This window comes from Brachionichthys hirsutus, unplaced genomic scaffold (assembly GCF_040956055.1).
Source record: "Brachionichthys hirsutus isolate HB-005 unplaced genomic scaffold, CSIRO-AGI_Bhir_v1 contig_850, whole genome shotgun sequence".
NCBI classification, from domain to species: Eukaryota; Metazoa; Chordata; class Actinopteri; order Lophiiformes; family Brachionichthyidae; genus Brachionichthys; species Brachionichthys hirsutus.
The window spans coordinates 191230-211628 of record NW_027180351.1 but is presented as its reverse complement, the minus strand read 5'-3'; the positions used below and the strand labels follow the sequence as shown (position 1 = coordinate 211628).

General features: G+C 40.6%; 1 protein-coding gene across 1 annotated transcript in view; it reads right to left on the bottom strand.

Annotated features, from left to right (window-relative positions):
• Nucleotides 1–20176, bottom strand: part of LOC137913926 (protein shisa-8-like) — a 44316-nt gene extending 24140 nt beyond the window's left edge. The window contains exon 1 of the mRNA XM_068757546.1: nt 19614–20176. Coding sequence (XP_068613647.1) covers nt 19614–20176 — 563 coding nt within the window. The remainder of the gene's footprint in view (nt 1–19613) is intronic.
• Nucleotides 20177–20399: the final 223 nt, after the last annotated feature.

Below are 20399 nucleotides of genomic sequence, written 5' to 3'. Positions count from 1 at the left end.
ATCTTAATTCACTTTAAACAACCTGCCGATGCCGAGACATTTTGAACGAATTGTTCGCATCTTTCAAAACAAACCCAAAAGGAAAATGCTTGAATTGAATTGAAGAGGAATTGAGGATGAGTCTGCCGATGGATGGATGCCAACTGGGAGCATGAATAAAATATTAACAACATTCTGTCTTGCCAACTTTTACTGTTTGACGCTTTTGAACAAGTTCTGATGCCTCCTTAAAACTGGAACACAGACAGAAAAAGGTCTTTCTACATGGCAATTTAACTTTTTTTAAGGTTCATAAAGATCCTGCAGCTGCAAAACAAGGACTGGGACTGTGTTCATCTTACAAGCAGCAGACTGTGAGTCGATTTCATTGCAAGATTCAAGTAAACACTAAATAATAATGATAATAATAGTTGTCATGCTTAATGCATAATCTTCTTACATAATATATAGCACGATGGATATTTTGTCACCAAAATGAGTTTGCTGATGAGATAGAAGAGCTGCATTGTGTTCTTCATTCCAGAACAGAATAATCGTACGCCTTTGCACAAAATCAAAGGTTTCGGGAAGGAGAAATTTGCGTTGCTCTCCTCCCCTGACACATTTTTCACTCTTACCATTAAGCAATCTTCAGCTGGCTCAGTGAGCTGCACAGCGGCCGGCAGATTTGCTATCGTACTACATTGACAGCTCCCTGGTGTGAATGTGAAAAGGAGTGTTGCTGAAAAACAACCGTCTCAGCAAAACCTACCCTGCGTAACAGTTCCACCAAAATGTTCTTTATTTCAGAACTATTCTGCTTTGATAGGAAATCTCTCCTGACCCTTAATGTGCAATTTGTTTCCAAACTCAATAATTCTATTTATTATCAAAGGTACAAGAGTAGAGATTTGACATAAGGCAAATGTAATGATTTACATGGATGAAAATAGTGCCTTGAAATGCAATGAGAATAAATACTCTTTAAAAAACAAAATAAAAAGGTTTCTTCATACCAGTAAGGAGGGAACGTGCCGTGGGAAAGCATACACATGCTTGCATCTCAATTGCCTATTACATTTTCTGCTTGCGCGCCAACCTACGTCTCTTTCATCTCATAAGTAACTGTCCACTTCAATTCCATTACTTCTTCTCCCTTCATGCTCGGTGGCAATAAAGCAAACTGAAGCTGCGCAGTCTCTTGCCTCCCCTCCCACCCTGTGTGTCTCTTAACTCCCAGCCCCTCCAGAATGAGCAACATTGTTCAGCACTTGTTGTTCTATCTCTACCTCTCTCTTCCTGGAAACATTCTCTTCTTATTGTTTCTTATCTTCTCAACTCTTTGGCTTACTTAACCCCCTCTAGTCATCTCACCCCCTTCATGTTTTTCATCAGTTACAAGCCCTTTATCCCTTCCTGCGTGGCTTCTTTGACCCTCTTATCATTCCTTTCCTGGTTCATTTCTTGCACTCTCTCTCTCGTCCTGTCTGAACTGTCTCAACCCTCTCAGCTTCTTACCTTTTGACCTGATTTAAAAGGCTTTAACGACCACATGCTCAACATTGTCCTGATTAAGAAAAAAAAACAAGTGTAAAGAAACATGAATTTGGTTTATTAAAACACAAATGTAAAATGCTCAGCAGCAGAAAAGCTGCTTAAAGTATAACAGTGATAAATGAAGCGAGCCCAGTGAATAAATCTGACTATACTTCCCAGGGAAATAATTTAACACGTGTGGTAATTGCTTCAAATGGCGTCAGCCATCTAACATTATGGGACCTTTTCAGTCAAGCGAAATTAGCGATCCTTCGAGACGTTTATAGTAAAATGATTAGTCTCTAATTATTGCGCTGATATTCTGGCAGCATGAGCACACTCAGGGGTGACACTTCTCCCACTTGATTAGACCTTGACAGCTCAGCACTGTGATATTGTTGTTCTAAGTTCAAAATACAGACATCAGAAGAGGAGAGCGATAATACTGCTAGAACATTCTTTTAAAATACATTTCTATAAAATAATTGTCTAAGAAAATGTGATATTTTAAGAGCAATGAAGAGCTCCCAATACAAAAAAAAAGTTTCGATATATATTCTTCTAGTGTGGAAGCTATTGGAATAAAATGGATAATATTGGAACAATGTATTTAATGGTGACCTAAAAACAACACAGATTGGTCAGAGACAAGCATCAGCTTGTAGCAGACATGGAAGATCCTGCACAGCAGAAAAGCATGGCCACCCTTTTTAAACTATGGGGATCCTAATTTTTGGTCATGATTACCAAAATTGCTCAAGAGGTGCAGATGTTCCTTTCTTTGATGCCCAAAATGAAGATCACATGAAATGAAGAAGTCTGGCATACTTAGACTTGACAGTTTCATGGGGTAATTGTAATGTACGCTCTCTACTGCCTTAAACACTGTTCTGCCACAGTAATCTCTCCAGCACAGCATCTCATCCGAAGGCTCCCTTTATGAGTTGATGTTAGTGCCTATTGGTTTGTAGTAAATAGTCTAAAAGGGAGCTTGTGAGTCCAGCACAATGAAGTCATCACCCTGCTTGCATATAAAAATCTGCTGCTGCAATGTAAATTTGAGAAAGTGGACAGTAATAAAATTACATTTGCAGCCAACTGTTCCAAAGATATTTTGCAATACCTGCCGGGTCCAGCAGAGAGGAGGGAGGGTCCCAAACTGTGAGACCTGACCATTCAGTTTGAATTTGTTGCAACATCACATCTGCTCCGGATTCTATGATGAAACATGCAATGTTTTGTTCCTCCAATTGTCTGTGCTTCATGCTAAATATAAAGTGGCCAAAACATAAAACACCCTACAGTCACGGAATAAAACATTCTAGGTTGTTCAACGCACAGGCGCGCAAACAGACACTGGTGCACGAGAACAAATTTCCTCTCCTGGGTTTATAACACAGCATTTGTATCTGAATCCCTCCTCACTGTCACAGTGGGTTAGTTTTTATTACAACCCCCCCCCCCCTACAGATAATTCCGGGGGTCCGTAACCTAGCAAGCGACTGAACACAGAGGCGTAACCCTGCTGTTTTCATCTGCGTTGCTGCACGATTGTGTGATGCTTGCATTTGCAACTAACCTGCATAAACACAAAACGACATGTTAATGCAGGCACACATGCAGGCAAATAGACGATGCTTGCATAGACAGACACGTAGACAGAACCCCTCACACACACACATACACAGTGCCTGTTTCCTACCTACAGTGTTTGCCTAAAGGGAGTTATTTGACGCCACACTGGAGTGACTCACCCTTTAATTCTCATGGGTAGTAATTTAGAGAGGTTACTGAGTGTGTGTGTGTGTGTGTGTGTGTGCGTGTGTGCGTGTGTGTGAGAGAGAGAGTTTTTAAATGAACAAGTGAGCCAGTGAAGAGGGTATATGTGAGTTCAGGAGTGTGGGACGTTTTCTCTCTGTATTTCACTATTCATCAGAAATGTTAGCCTCAACACACAAAGGAAAAACAAATAAACCAAATAGTATTTTTTATTGTGGCCTTTTGATTTTCCACCTACTTATTTAATATTATATATTGGAGAGCAACACATTAAAGTAGAGTTTAATTATCTGTCATAATTGCTGCAGAGACTGTTCATTGCAGCCTTTTATAAGAGTCTGGCTGTTACATAAACTGAGTTGATGTGAACAATTAAGTATTGTCAAAGTTAACAGCATTTTGTACTCGAATGACAAACTGATCAAATGTACGTTGACCAAAATGGCAAAACATAATGGCAGCTTTCAGTGACACAGATGTGAAATGGTAGAAAATGGACATAGCGACTCACATCCAGTTGGAACAAATTTAGTTTTGCACAATTTAACCAGCTATACCCCTAAGGTTGTCATTTAGGCAACACACACATACACGCACAAACACAAACACAAACACACACTAATACAATCAAAGCCAGCCAAAGGGATGCTGTGGTGCCACAAGTGGTAGCGTCTTCTCATGTGGTATGACGCATCCGATATTCTGACATACCTGCACACTCTTAGGTGTGCACACACATGTACTCATCAGAAATGCTGATGTGTTGTAGCTGCCAGATAGTGCACCCTTGTGGGCTTGGTGCAGAGCCTGGATCTGTCTCCCACCCAGCTATACTCCTATTAGAGCTGACAGCTGCCAAATAATGTCTGTTGGCAGGGCTGAGCGCCTGCAGTGCCAGGGCCTGTTCTGTTTTCATGCCGAGTCTCTTACATGATCTGGTGTTTTGTGCAAACCCTGAGATAGGAAGAGTTTAAGTCCAAAACACTGCATCTGGATCTATTTAGGAAACATATGTTGCTTCAATACTCACAATAATATTTAAAGAATAGAATGTGGGGCAGGCTCATTTAACATTAAGGATGAATATTACTGTCAAACATCAATATTGAACCTTCTGAATGCCTTCATGTTATTGTTAATTGTTTGGAATATTATTTAAATGGATGGGAAATTTCAGTCTCAGATCAGAGATCTTTTTTGTTTCGGGGGGGAACCAGCCAATGAAAATAACAATTAATTAAAATACATTTTTATGATTTAAATTTGGTCATTTCCTTACCAAACCAATCGCTGGAAGGATCTCAAGGGATGAGGATGCAGCACTGCTAAAGATGATGTCACGGAAAATACCATATGTCAGTGTCTGAGTCACCACATGCACATATTATTTTTGGTTCATCTTCATTTTGGAACAAAGTGCACACATACACACACACACACACACACATTTATTCTCCTCAAGGGATTTGTTCCCAGACGTTCATCAGAGTGACGCAGACATAACCAAACACATGAATACACACAGACGTACATGAACACATTGTCAGCAGCATATTATGCATCCTGTGAAGCCTTTGATGTTATTGATAACATGCGGCAATTCTGCATGCTATGATCACATCACCATCCATCATTAATTTGAAATAGACTTTCCCAGGTATCAAGTGTCCAAGGAACTTGTCAAATATCATGCTTTATTTGTTTTGAAAATCAAGTGCTTACTGTGTCGGTATCTTGGTTAAATACCAACCGATTGCATAGAGATTACAGTAATTTGCAATATTACTAGCTTGACACTATAGGGTTAACAATAAGTCTTACAACATTTTCTGATGCCACTCTACTGCATCTAAATTGACAATAAAACCAACTGTGTGCGTTGTCTTTTCTCTGCTCTTGAGTTGCTCTTCAAAGACTAATTTAAACTTGTCTGATCACTGTAGCTGCATCGCTGTCACGCAGAACAAGCCGGTGCGTATCTGTTTGACGTGAGACAATACATTCAATGCAACGCAACACAAAGCAACACTGCAAAGTGTTGCAACTCGGCGCAACACACGAGGGAGTCAGGTGTCAACCAATGTTTAGCTCATAGCATACATTCACTCAAGCATAGGAATTCCCTTCACACTGCATTTGGCTCAAAGTTCAACCTTGCAAAGCGGCATCACTTAATGTTTGCAATATGTAGTCTGTCGCAAGGTTCACGAGCACATACACGTTGGTGAACACAAGGTGCAAGGGCAGTCCCGCAACGCGCTATAATCCACTAATGGGTGCACAGGATTCACAGTCAATCGTCATTTGTCATGAAATCACAAAAGCACTCGCACACGAGTGTTCAGAATGTCAAAGCTCGGTTCCGTGTGAGTGAGTGCAAAGCTACAGGGTGGGTCACATCAATGACTCCAATCCATCAACCTGTCTGACTTGACTATTTCTACGGAATTCTCTCTCTCGCTCTCTGTTAACTCAAACTCTATCTTTGTCTGCATCGTTTTTTACACGTTAATTTTTTTTCTCTTCCTTTCCCCTTTATTGAAACGATCCATTTCATGAGAGCCAATTTATTCTTGATGCCTGTCTTTATTTGTCCTCCAAATCTATCCTGTCTCTCTTTATACTTGACAGCCCTCACCTTCTAGTTTTCCGAATATCATTTTCATGAATTCAACAAACATTCACTTTTCCGTAGAATTGACCAAGAGATTTTCTGTGCCCCAACATCAGAAATGTGGTGACGGGAAATGGTGGTGAAATGTACCTACAAGCAAATATTGAAGTAATATAATTTCAAGAAAATCTGGAAGATTTATGAAAAATAGTTTCTATCGTCAATTTCTTAATTAAGATAACAATGTCTGTTTTTTAATCACATTATACAATTGTTGAGAATAAAAATCCCCTGATCAATGAAACCAGTTTTCATGTCCACATCCTGATGAGAGTCGTGAGGACAGGAGGGAGCGATGAAAAGAGTGCGGCAGAGATTAATGGAGTGATGGACGGAAAAATTAACAAGCTTAGTTTACTCTTTTGATAAAATACCAATTAACCAATCGCTTTCACCAGTTTATCTCAATTATTTTCTTTCCCAAGCCATCTACTTTGTTCAGATTCACCCGCGCTCTCTCTCTCTCCTCCACACATCTACTTGTCTTCCTTTCTAGTTTGCCTGTTCCTCTTTTAATGGGGCTCCAACTCGGCAAACTCTCCCTGTATTTCTCACATTTAGTTTACGTCCATTCCCATTTTCTCATCTCCCACACTCTCGATCTTCTCTTTATTTTGTTCTCCGTTAGTTTCCCCTTATCTCCACTGCCTCTCTCTCTCTCTCTCTCTCTCTCTCTCTCTCTCTCTCTCTATCTCTCTCTCTTTCTCTCTCTCTCTCCCTCCTCTGTTATGTGTGCTGTTTAGCTGCGCTTAGCTTCACCTGTCAGCTTGGATCAGAGCTGTGGAGCAGCTACATGACAAACTGTCCTCTGATTCACTTACACACACATGCACACACACACACTTGTAGCTTCTGCTCAGAACCCCCTCTGTACCAGCCCTCTTACTCTCGCTCTGTGTCACCGGTTTGGTTCTTTGTGTTAATGCTTTAATTCGTCTATATTTCTGTGCACATATCTTAACTGAATATGCTTTGTGTCAAAAAGAAGAGGGAACTAGATTGTATATGTAGGCAGGATTTTATCATTCATAAGCATTAAATCTGTGTCTTGTCTGAATGGTGGAGCAACTGTTTAAATATTTTGCCACATGATTAATCTGTGACATTTAACTTGTTGATTTTTTTTATTTGATGCAAAATCAATTGAACCTCAAAGTTTGACCCCAATTTATTTATGCAAGCACAGATTTTGATTGGGTGTATTAAATGTAACTAACAAAATAACCAGCGAGAGATCTCACTGAGCTAAACACTTTAGAAACTTTCCAGATGAAGGCTTTAGATAAAAACCAAATCTGTGTGCACGTTTCGTTATGATGAGCTGTCGAAAGCATCATCTTCAACGGAGCTCGTACTCTGAACGGAGTAGTGTACCACTGGCGCAGACGTCATGCCCAGCACACATCATGGAGAGGGTATTCACAGTGACTCGCTCATCCAGGATGTACCCATGCATTAGATTTCAACTTTGGATCCACTGAAGGCAACGCAGGCGCAGCAGAGACACGGCTTAGCTACACTAGCCTCTGCTGAATTTCACAGACTGGCAAACTCAGAAAAAAACCTATTTTTTGTTTCATTGCCATGCAGGTCCATTAGGACTAGCGCGGCATGAAAACAAATTGTCTAAACTAAGATGAGATGTAATTTAGCAAAATACATTCTTAGCTCTATTGATAATTATCTTATGTTTTTATTACAAAATCACATTGGCCTTTGTTTTAACTTCCCCCCTAGTACAAGTACGTAAATCTTGTTTTCTGACTCTAGTGCGACATCATTCCTCGATCCAGAGTTACGTATATGGACCGTACCACAACGTACAAATAATAACAAAGACCATTGTTTGTCCCCCTCCTCTCAGTGTGTTCTTAGCGTGTGATTATTCCAACAAGCATCCTCATGCCTCAGAGGCGTAGAGGTCAGTCTCTGTAGTCGGTTGATACTTAATGAAGTATTTTGAATCTGAATCTTTGAAGGTTATATTGCATTACCGTGCACACATCTCATTACACAATGATGCTGCTAAAATCAGGTGTCTGCTTACAACATACCCCATTACACAGGGTCTATTTAGAAGCAGATATATTTGGTTTGCTGTGGTCACTTTCTAAAAATATAAATGTAATCGAATACTACAAATAATAACTATTGTTTTCATTGCATGTGCAATGGAGATGGTTGGTGTATTTTACACATACCATCATTCAAATGGCTTCAAATAATCATCCATTTGCTTCCCCCCATGTGCCTCTAAGAAATATTTACCAGGTCTTTGAAATCCAACCCCAAAATAATTAGTAGATTGAGATAGAATTGTCAAAATACTGATATAATTCTGTGCAAAGCAAACTGACTGAGCACATTAAACCCAGTTAGGTAGGCATATGGGCATCAACTGAGAGCCTTGGGAAGGTTCTTATAGCTCTCACAAGAGCCAGGTCCATAAATCCACTTAATGGCTGCAGATATTAGCACGACATAAACTTCTGGAATAGTCATCACTTCTAGATGAAAGTGGAAGATAGAGCTGAATGGAAGCAGGCAGACAAACAGAGCAAAAGGGAATGGCAGAAAGTGGCTAATTTCATATTTAGTGGTCGAGTGTGTAAATGAATGCGGGTACACATATTTGTGAGGATACAGTCAACACACAAACACAGGAGGCACTCTCCACAGAGTGAATTGTGTGACGCGCTGTATATTCTTTTTGTCTGCTGTTATGCCCTTATTTACCAGCACCAGGTATAAAATTATATTTCATCTAAACATTTGAAGATATACAGGAGTGTACTCAATCTGCAGACTGTTTCTAGGGGTCAGCAGCGCCACAAGATTATTTGTGGAGATGCATGTAAATTATGGCAGGCTAATGCGTTGGGGTGTGTGAAGAATGCATTACCAACTGCTCCTCCAAGCATGTTAAAATGTGTAAAACGTCACATTTTCATGATTTGCCTGGTTCTGTACAATTTATCTTGTCATTTGTGTGCATACAGATGGCTGCTCTGTCCTGCTTTCTGCACAGCTCTCTGAAATGTTTGAGGGCTGTCAACAAGGCAGAAATGGCTTTTTTTGAAGCATAATCCACTCTTGGAGCTGGAAGAAAGTGGGCTGGGGGAAAGACAGGGAGTGGGGAGATTGCTCAGTAATGTATGTAAAAGGAAATGTCCTTTTGTGTTATAGAAAATAGAAATGTCCTTGTATTCTATTATTATAACCTCCACCAAGGAGGTTACTGGTTTTTGATGGCAATTGTCTGTTTGTCTATCTGTTAGAAAGATTACGTGAAAACTGCTGGATGGATCTTGATGAAAAAAATCTGAAGCTCTTGGGCAAACTGTTTGTTTCCTGCACTCTGAATTTTCTACTTCTCCTATCAATTCAGTTGGTAAAAAATAAATATTAACTGTTAGCAAAAAAATACAAAATCATGTAATTTTGACCAAACAATTTCTTAGCAAATGTCTTGTATTCTTTAGAATACTTTCTCATACTTGACGTGTATTATTATCCTGTGATTTCACAACATTCCAGAGGCTACATTTACCTTAAATTTAAATACACCTGTGCGGTCATATTATTTAGTCGAGGCGTGTCACCTTCATCTGAATCTTTGACTTGGGAACAACCAGAAATGCGTTTCTGGAGGAAAAAAACTGCAATAAAACTAAGGAGATTTTCTCAAGATTTACTTAAAGACTAAATCATAAATAAATCAAATGCCCTTCTCATCTATGCATCTTTTTGCTTTATCTTTGTGTTCCATATTTTTCTCTCTGATGTTTTCTCTTTTCCCCCAAACCCTCACTCTCGCTCACTCCTCTCCTCTCCTACGTTATGCAACCATTTTTCTGTGCTCCACTTTCGTAAGGAGTATGCCGAGCCTGTATGGTTAAACAATGCAACTGAGCTGCAGCATTGGGGCTGGGTTTATTGGTTACGGGTAAAAGTGGTAGCCAATGTTTTCAATCCTTAACCGAGGAGAAAGAAGGAATGAACTGTCCATGTTTCCTGGAGAAATAACATAACTTTTTTTTTATCTTGTCCTCAGCAGAGAAGAGTCAAATTATTATTATTATGTAATATCAATGCAGCTAAGCCTATATTCTTTAGTGTGGCCAAACTGCAGATTTCCCTTAAATAAGAACGGTTAATGTTCTCATCTATATAATGGCTACATGATCAATTGGGGCTTTGTATCTTACCTGATGGCCCCAATATACTCCAAAGCAATAAAATTATTCAGCCTTTCCTATTCACCATAAAAACACACCATGGCGGAGACCCATCAATCAGGTTTAGTAGCACATAACACCCTGCCAGCCTGTCATCTGGAAATACATCCTAACACAGGCTAACGCTGTTTCATCTGGACTTTAAACCTACAATGATTTTTTTTTGTCCACACTATAACAGAATCATGAGGTAATTCCGGTCCATTTTCACCACATTTCCTTAAACTAACTGCCTGATAAGGGAAGTATCCTACATGCAAATTAAATATCATGTTAATCTTTATTGGTCAACAATTTCTCAAAGCTACCTTCTGGCTTGGTGTAGCAGGGGTTAGTCCATCCTTCATGCAACTTGAACGTTAACAGGCAAATATTGCTGTTATTTACGCTATACTGCAGGGATTGCCTCACTCAGTGTAGTTTGGCTGATGTCACCCTCTCACATGACGATGGCTGCGGCACAAAGTCCATTGAAGCATTTCCAGCATTGATTTGTCTTTCCATAAAAGGTTTTCCTTCTTGGAGTGATAATTATGTCCAGTCTGAACACAGACATAGAACACGGAGGATTCAGCATAACATTAGCTATAAATCATCATTGATTTTGTGTATTTTCTTCTATCTGAAGTACTGCATTAGGCCATTGAGCCCTACCAGATATACGTACAGTGTTTCTGTCTTAATTTGTCTGAACCTGTTTTTAAGGCTCAGTTGTTTTTGTTGGTTCTTAAGGTCCTTTTATTTGTTTAAATGTGCTTTAACTGCCTTTACTTGTTTTCCTGCTTTGTCTAATATTGTGATATGGGCAATCCTGTATTTGCTGTATTTAAATGTGACATACAAATAAACTGACCTGACTAATGTACACAGTGTGACTCATATCCTCTGTGCTCCATTGGTACACACTCAAGCGCGTGCCGCTACTATAGTAAGAACTGCTAACAGCTGAACTGGCATTACATTCAAGTTCATTGCAGTAACATGATTTGCATATCATTAATAATAATAATAATACAGTATAAGTACATTTTGAGGCTCACAGAAGGAAGATTTTGTCCCATTCTTGGGCAAAAGTCCAGCTTTTCAATGCTTACATATTAACACGTAATGTGCAGTAGAAGGGGAAGGCAGAGGATGGAGAACAATCAGGGAGGGGAGTCAAGGGGGAAAAGGGCAAAATGGAGATGAAGATGATGGATTGAAAAAACGATTACTTCAGCGAGGGAGGAGTGGACGGATCAGGTGAGTTATAGTTTAACCATCATGGCTGTCATGTAGATATAAGAAATCTCAGCTCCCCTGTCATTTCCCATCGACTGTGTTATTTCACAGCAGTCCACAGGGAGTGTTTTATTGTTTTTACTCCAGCTCAAGGGTAAGACATCAAAATAGCCTTTCTTGATTGCTTTCTTGCTTGCTTGCTTTCTTGCTTGCTGTCAACACGTTGAGTTTTACCATTTTGGCGAGATTGTTGGATTTATTTCACAAACAAAAGTGCATGATTCAGTTGTGTGCATTATTAGTAATTGAAGACACTGCATTGGCATCATTAATAGGGCTGGAAAAACAACACAAAATAAAACTTGCAAAGAGTCGACAGTTGGACTATCAGAAAACTGGGATCGTCTCCAGCAATAGTGCGAGGCTCCCAAAGTACTTAGGAAGATGCAGGTAACATATTAGAGCTAAAGGTTGTTGCTGGCTCTCCAGACAACGCAGCGGCTCCGGCAGCAGTTCCCCCGGTTGTACCGTGATTGTGTCATTAACAAAAGTAACTGCAGGCTTGAATCTTGATTATTTTCATTTCATCGTTCAGACAAATGAATCCTGAGTGAGAAGCACAAACATAATCCTGCTGAGAACACTGATAGCAAAGATATGCTCATCTCCTGCTGCTGCCGAGCACCCAGGCTTTGTGAACAATTGTGATACCATATTTAAACTGACACTTCAAACGCACCACGCATGTCCACGTCAGAATTAATTACAGATTCTAGCTCCTCTCTTTGTTTTTATTGATCGTCAGATTGTGGACACACACATAGATGCACAAAAGGCACATTTTGTTGTATAACGTAAAAACGAAACCTGATGTAAAAAAATGTGCAAACATGAAACACAGCTCTGTGTTGTTGACGTTGTTGTTGTTGTGGATGCTACTGAGTTCAATACAATACAAGTGAAACAGGATTCAGCCTAAACCAGTCTGAAGTTAATGTGTATAGCGAGATACAAGAAGATGGATGGATTTGTGCTTCAGGTGAAAATTTGATTTCAAGCCACTTTCTTAGTTTAGTGTTCATGAATCTCAACAATGTTGACGAATACCTGCACTTTATTGGTATTGTTGAACAGGTGTCAGGCAGTTAGCCCAAAGATATCTAGTTCAAGTTAACAGATCACTAAAAGTTAGTTATCATCAGTCATTTTAATTACTATTTACTATTAATTTAATTACTAAAATTAACTTTTTTTTAAAGCACCCAAAAGTCTTGTATGATTCAAATGTACATTTTGTGCAATTATAGTTTAGATAAGTGGATGGATAGATTGATGCTACTGTTGTGAGCCCCAGCAAATAGCTATATTAAGTAAAGGGTTGATTTTTTGTCAGAGAGACTTGGATCTGCCGTCAATCTCCAAGGACTCGACCATTACCAGGTCCAGTGGAGTGGAAATAGAACCAGCGCTGGATGACCTGCTCCAAAAAGTCCATGCAGAGAGACAACCTTTACAGAGATGCTCAGAGACACACAGTATAACACACAGTAAGCGCAGAGCTAATGAGTTAGCAAAAACAAGGGGAAGATGCAACTTATTCCCACAACTTTATTAACAAAAGAGCCTCCCACAAAACCACCTACAAGCACGTCTAAATTAGAATGTAAAAAAAGAGACATGTTATGGTTGACACAATACTTGGACCATAGGACTTTTTTTCACCATTTATATTCTGACACTATCATAGTGATCTAATTAAATAAAGGAGAAATAATTAATTGGGAAATTAGTGACCGGTTCAAGTCCTGCATCCCCTCTTTTTCTTCATGCACCCAAGTAGCCATCAAGTTATTGTGCAACAATTACTGCAGCTACGTAGGCCTAACTGTAACTGCTATTGCAATGAGCTCGTGAGGTGAAATATGAAGGAACTAGAAACAGGTAGAGCAAAAAAGGGGGGTAGAGACTGAACAGGAGAGCAGAATGCTCATGGGGACTGCAGCAACAGTTGAGCTGAGGAGCTTAGGGCCACTGCAGCAATCTGTTTCACTTATCTGTGCTGCAATGAGGTGAGGTGCAGAGTTACAATCATCACAGACCTGATCCAGCTGATTCTATGGGGCATGAATAAAATAAAAATAATAAAAAGTCCTGCCTGTATGCACAGAAAGAGAATGTATACATTACCACAAAACACGTACTTTCAGAAGTATGAGCTGACATCATTTCACGAAGGAACGCTAACCTAGATAATCTACCGATTTTATGTCATGATAACTTTTCCTGCTGTGCGAGTGACACATAAAGACATTATCCTCCTAAGAGTGACAAAATATTTTACAGCACTCACGAAGCTTTCATTCATGCATATTTCCTCAGGAATATTAAATAGCTTTTCTACAGCTATTTTCAGAAATTCCAAGTCTGGTTTTGTAAATTCATTCAACTTGCTTGAGCAACAAGGAAACACGGAATATGTACAGAACTACTACCAGTGGTAGTAAAAGTCACAAGTACTAGAATAAAAATAATTGTTGAAATGCGCTCTCCAGAAATCACCCAGTACTGCGCTGCTTCTCAGTCTTGTTTATTTCCACTGCACTGGTTAAAATCCTTCAAGCCTTTTATTTAAATGGCAGAGTTCCAAATGGCAAAATGTGTAAAAGAAAACTTAAGGATGGTGGAAAAAAGACAGCAATCAGCGAGGAGCAACTGCCAAAGAAGACATCAGCCCGCTGTGGATTGGGCTTTACAGTGCAAAGGTAAAGTGAAGGAATAGGATGCACGTTAAGTCAATCAGAAAATGTTTACAATATTGTTAGGTGCGATAGCAATTTGAGATATTATAACAATTATCACCCCTTCATTCAATATGTACAGAGACTAATAAAAGGCATAAGCAGTGATTCCTTGTTGATTTGAGTTAACTGTATTTGTTTTATATTGTTGCAGCATCAGCGTCTGCATCTCTGTCGCTCTGTCTGTCTGTCGGTCTGTCTTTCTGTCAGAAAGATTACTGCAAAACTGCTGGGTGGAAAGAAAGAATGATGAAAAAAAAATCATCACAATAAACACAACTTTGATTCATCCCTCCACACCTGCAACGCTTTTTGGAAAGTTGAGTGCCTGCGTTTATCTCTGGCCTTAAACGACTGTCACTGTGGTGATGAAAAGCACCACTGCGGCTGAACAATAAAGGAAATAGAAAGCACTGTTCATGAAACACAATACAGTATTGGAGCAGAATCGCCAATGGAAACGGTCGTATGGATCCCTAGTGGGCCGTTCAATCGCCTGTGCCCTTGAACACATGGTGCTTCAGTGGGATCACTTGTGATAAGTAGGCCGGGAGAGGGATGTTATGCTAAGTGTGTGTGTGTGTGTTTACATGAACACTGTGTATAAATTCGGCTCCACCTCATATTCCAATTCTTAAAATAAATTCCTAATTTACTTATTGCATGTATCAATGACAGCCAGACACCACCATGCTGGCTCTTCATGCTGTGCCTTTCGAACACCGAGATTAATTCATGCCTGGAAATTAGATTAGTTATGCGCTATTATATTTTATTTTATCTTGATACCATGAAAGGAATCTCTCCGTCTGTCTGAAATTTGCGTATCCTGACAACCAATCATGTGAATCACTTTATAAGCGTGATGTTCTATTTGAATAATTATATACTAGAAAGGTGAAGAGCTATCCTCAGACCACCCAAAGTCTTGATGCTTGATGTTAACATATTTAAAACTATAAAAGCACTCGGAGAGCGCAGACCTCCGCTAAGCATCTCAGCATCTCAGAAGCTCCATTTACTGCAATGTTCACGAAACCTTCAAAGCGATCCAGAAACCAGAATCTCTTCTGGATCGTCGCTAAAATTATATCATCTGTTCCTGGTACCGTTCCCAAAATTTCCTAAAAAATAATCCAGATCCCTCAGTAACCTAGAGGTAATAAGCAGGCCAACGATGCTCAGAAATCCAATCTGTTGGGGTTCATTGTAATTCAGCATGATCAGTATATCATTGATTATTTAGTTCACCAGACACTCCAATCTTTAAGTCTGCCGCAGAGGTGCAGCTTCTTCAGGGCTCAGTGGAGTCCAGAATTTCATCACCTACATCTGCAACCATCTCTTTGTTCGCTGCATCTCTTTGACTGCAGAACACTTCTGCTACTTCATGCTGAAATAATAGTACTAACTGCTGCAACTAGCACTGAACATGGAAAGGCACATCTCAAACAAACATGCTCAGAAGCGGCACAGCTATATATCATCCAGGTAGAGGTGTCAGTAATGGATACTGATTAATTCAAGCCACAGCATGAATGGTGGTCTTAAAGCGGCGTTTTGGGCATCAACATGTTCGCTAGAGATTTGACTCTCACTGATACAGACGGTCGGCACCTTGTGCCCGCTTTGTTTTCCCCTCCTCTGTCTCCCCTTTTTTTTTTTTTACCTTCATTCCACGTCATGAGGTGAGCTGTCATTAATTGGAAAAGCTTAACTTGGCGTATCGGTTCCCCTTCGCTGAATTAAATATCAAAGGATATAATTCATTTTTAATGTTGCTTTCTGCATGACAGACGCAGCACCAGACAGACTGAGAGCAAAACAAAAACACCAACAGCCCCCTGGGAGGTGAGAGGCGGTGCGTTGAGGGGGAGGAGCAGCGGGGGGGGGGGGGGGGGGGGTATTGTTTAGTTATGGGAGGTGTGTGTGTGTGTCTGTGTGCAGGCTTGTTTCATACCATAGATCTTTGCACCACTGCCTGTTGCGATTACCTGATCCAAGCTTTCAGGGCATTACAAACTTATCAGCTTTGTGGAAAGATTTATTTTTGGAGTACACACACACACACACACACACACACACACATACACACACAAACGGAGATATATTTTTGCACACTCACCACACTCAAAGATAAGTAAAAGTTCTTTGTTTCACTTTGGCTCATCCAATCAGCTACAAAACACAAAGTGGTCTCACAATGTTTAAATATCACTTCACTATCACTCGGGCCTTAAACTCTGTGCAATGAAATTCAGTCAGTAATCTCAGCTTCAACAGCAAAGCAGTCCTAAAACATAAACCAGTAAAGCCAAATGGCAACAAATGGCAAATTAGAATTGTAATTCTTATCAGGACCTCGCTCTCTTTTCTAAATTGTTCTTCCATCTAACTCTCCCTTCCTCATCTTTCTATCCTTTTCACCAGCTTCTTGTTTTCACCGTCTGGTTTCACCAGTTTCAGCAAGTACAAAGTGAATAACAAGGCACGAGGGCAGGTTTTGGTCTCCAACTCACTGTTTCTGACAATGCCTTCTTCCATCCCTTTATTCTCTCCTTATTTATCCCTCTCACTCGTTTTACTATGTAGTGTCTTTGTTCTGTTGTGTGTGTGTGCATGTCACTAACCCCTTCCACTTTGCGACTGATGGTGCACAGGTGCTCCTGTTATGCTCAGTATTATTTGCTGCAAAGCAGACATAAAGGAGCCTTGGAAACCCACAGACACATTTCCTTTGACATCACTTTAGTCTCGGAAGCGGCAATTCTTCATTTCAAAATTCAGTAGGGCAAGAGATAAGTAGGAGTAGACCAAATTTAACACTTATGGTACAAAATCGTGTTAGTAAAAGGCATTTAACATACTGACAATAATCGTCATACAGAAAAATGACCCCTTTGGGAAAGCGAGATAATTGTATTGGTTGTTATTAATGTAAAAAGATGCTCATTTTAACTTGTATTATCTTTGACATTGTGAGTTTCTAAGCAACTGATACCCACGCAACAAACTGCAGTTAAAAAAGTACATTTTCCCTGAACTGTCCAAAGCTGTAACTAAATATTTATATGTTCTGCTCCTGCTGATGTGACTGAATCCTGATCCTTAGGTTTAGGGAAAATACAAACAAACAAAACCACTTCATCACGGCAGTGAAAATAACACCATCATTAGAAAGAAAGCAATGCAGACAATTGAACTAGGACAAGAAGAAGTTGTATACATTGTTTACCACCTCACTTGTTTATTTGTGTAGTTGTGCCCTTGTCTGAGTGTGTGATGGAACATTTTGAGTACAGCACAGATTTCTAGCAAGCAGAGATGCACCATTATTGTTTATGGACTCTATATAGTCCTCATCCCCATCATTATTTGGCCACACTCCCTGTGGTCCAGCCATTTTTGCAATGTGATTGGCCTGCAGCCACATGAACCATATCCAGCCCTTAGATGCGCGGGTACCATTATTTACCATGCCAAAGATGTAACGTGTTTCCGGACTTTGGTTAGTTGTTTGGCACAAGGATCGATCTATTAGACTTTGGTGCCGATCCAAATCATTTGCAATTACATGATTTATGCTCCTATCTTTGAGAACAGTGCCTATAATCCTTGAACAAAAATTGTGCAATGACCTCACCATAAGATCTACCTCGCATCATGATCCAGAAGTGTCACCTGGAAGAAATCTAAAGAAGAATGCTTTGAAACATGAGTTGCGTTTGACAACGTGACCTTTAGATGGAGACAATCTCTACAGCATACCATTGATTCCAGTATTAACTGGGACTCGGGGGACAAAATGTTCCAAGAGCTGCCAGCCTTAATCGCGTTATTGGTGGCTCAGTCCACAGTTTTCCTCCACTTCCTTCTCATCTCATCCTCCTTTGGTACATCCAGTAATGACAGGATTGTAAAGCAACCCCAACGGCCCGACTCTTAACACCCGATAGACTGACGCTCTCTCTCTCTCTCTCTCTCTCTCCCCACCAACACACACCCCAGTTCTCCGCACAAGAATTAGCCACTGGCTGCACTCCCGTCAGAGCCGCTCAATATTCCAGCCATCCAAAAACTACCCGTCTCCCTTCTCATCGTTCACAGCAATCAATCACCTGCCAATGTGAGGCAGCTACATCGATACAGAGAAAAACACAACACAACTGCAATATTATTTTGCCCTCACTCCTCCTATATAGAGCCTGATTCCTGTTTGACCTCTATCCACGCCCCCCCTCTCTCTCGCTCGCTCTCTCTCCCCTCCTCCATCATTGTCCATTGCTCCCACATGATGACATGCAGACATCACACCAATTATCACTTTCTGGGCTTGATTCATTATCCAGCTGCTGACCTTCAAGCAGATATGCACATACACCCAAAGCAAATCTATTCACACGTGTACTAGTGTTGCAACGATTTGTCAATTACTCAAATCTTCACTTCCGTTGATAGCAATAGCAATCAATAACAAAGCAAAAATGCATTCATTGTATCAAAGCTCGCACAGTGAAGGATTTTCTGTTCTTCATTCTTAGTTTTAGGGGGAAACTATGAAGCAAAATGCTTCAAATTTTCAATTTGGGAATTTTCTTTTGGAACATTTTGCACAATTTTTGCAACACTTTGTAGACTAAACATTTGATTAGTTAAAAGACTCAATGGCGCGGCACGGCGGTGTATTGGTTAGAGCTGTCACCTCACTGCAGAGAAGGTGCGGGGTTTGAATCCTATCTGTGCGGAGTTTGTATGTTCTCCCCGTTTCTGCGTGGGTTCTCTCCGGGTTCTCCGGCTTCCTTCCTGCGATGAACTGGCGGCTTGTCCAGGGTGTACCCCGCCTCTCGCCCGTAGACTGTTGGGATAGGCTCCAGCACTACCCGCGACCCGGTAACGGATAAAGCGGTTAAGAAGATGAATGAATGAATGAATGAATGAATAAATTTTAGGCTAACGTGTTTGTTGTTGCAAAGGGCTAGTGTGCAAAACTATTAACTTTAGTATTTACCTAAACAAGAGAAAATAATTTAAATTCTTCAGAAATTGTTTGGCTTTTCTTCTAGAAAAAACAGCCTTTGTCATTGGTTTCGCCGTGACAGCTGGGTCTAAATTCAAGTTCAAATTCAGAGCTATGGAATCACACATGACCAGGGTTGATACATTCATCTGCCATCTATGGCATCTTCCATTTGACATTAGCTACACATTTAGCCATTCTATTGTAAGACACATATTCCTTTGGTTCCTGAACTTGAAAAATCAGAAAACCATCTTGCAGCCAGCAGTTCGGGAATGAATTATAAAATGAAATACAACCAGTTTCACAATGATTTGACTGCTCATTATCATCTATTCTCCGCCCATTCATCCACCTTCCTCACTTCATACCTGGAGTTGGTCATGTCAGTCTGTCCTCCTCGACTCTTCTCCAACCCAAGCTTGGTGAAAATCCCAACCAGCACCATGATGGCCACCACCCCACAGATTATATACACGATCATGTGGGTCCGATCCCGGTCTGGTTCTTGGTGGACCTCTGTGACTGGTGCGGCCGGTTTCCCAGTGTTTGCCCAGACGGGCGTGTCATAGTTAGAACAGGAATTCTGGTCCAAGCTGTGGATTTTGAACTGGCAGCAGAAGCGGTAAAAGCAGGAGCCACAGCAGAATAAGTAGATACCTGCGTTACAGTTGAAGGGCGGGTCCCATTGGCCCATGACGTCATAATAACCCCAGCATCGGTTACCGGCAGCAGGAAATGTGTTGTCTTCACCGGCCGTTGGCGTTGCCAGTGCGGCCTCTGGCACCGCAGACGGCTCTGCTGTCTGGTTGCTGGCGGAAGCCTGGGCCAGAGCTTGAGCTGGCGGCTGAGACGTCAGGCCACACAGAGAGGTCAAGCCCAGGAGAATGCCCAGCAAGACGCTTACCAAGACTGGCTGCATGGAGGTGTTCATCTTGGACTTTCGCTGATGTCTTTTGATAAGTCAGTGATGATGTGTGATTGTTAATGACAGGCCCAAGCTAAAGCTCCTATAGGTTAAAAACAAAGGGAAAGAGAGTTAAGCGGTTTCCTGGTGGAGAGTTCTAGATTACAGTAATAGAATGAACCTTTGCTGTTAGGAATCATCGAGGGCATTTAGACAACTATCAACAGATATGACTCAGTTGGCATTGTGG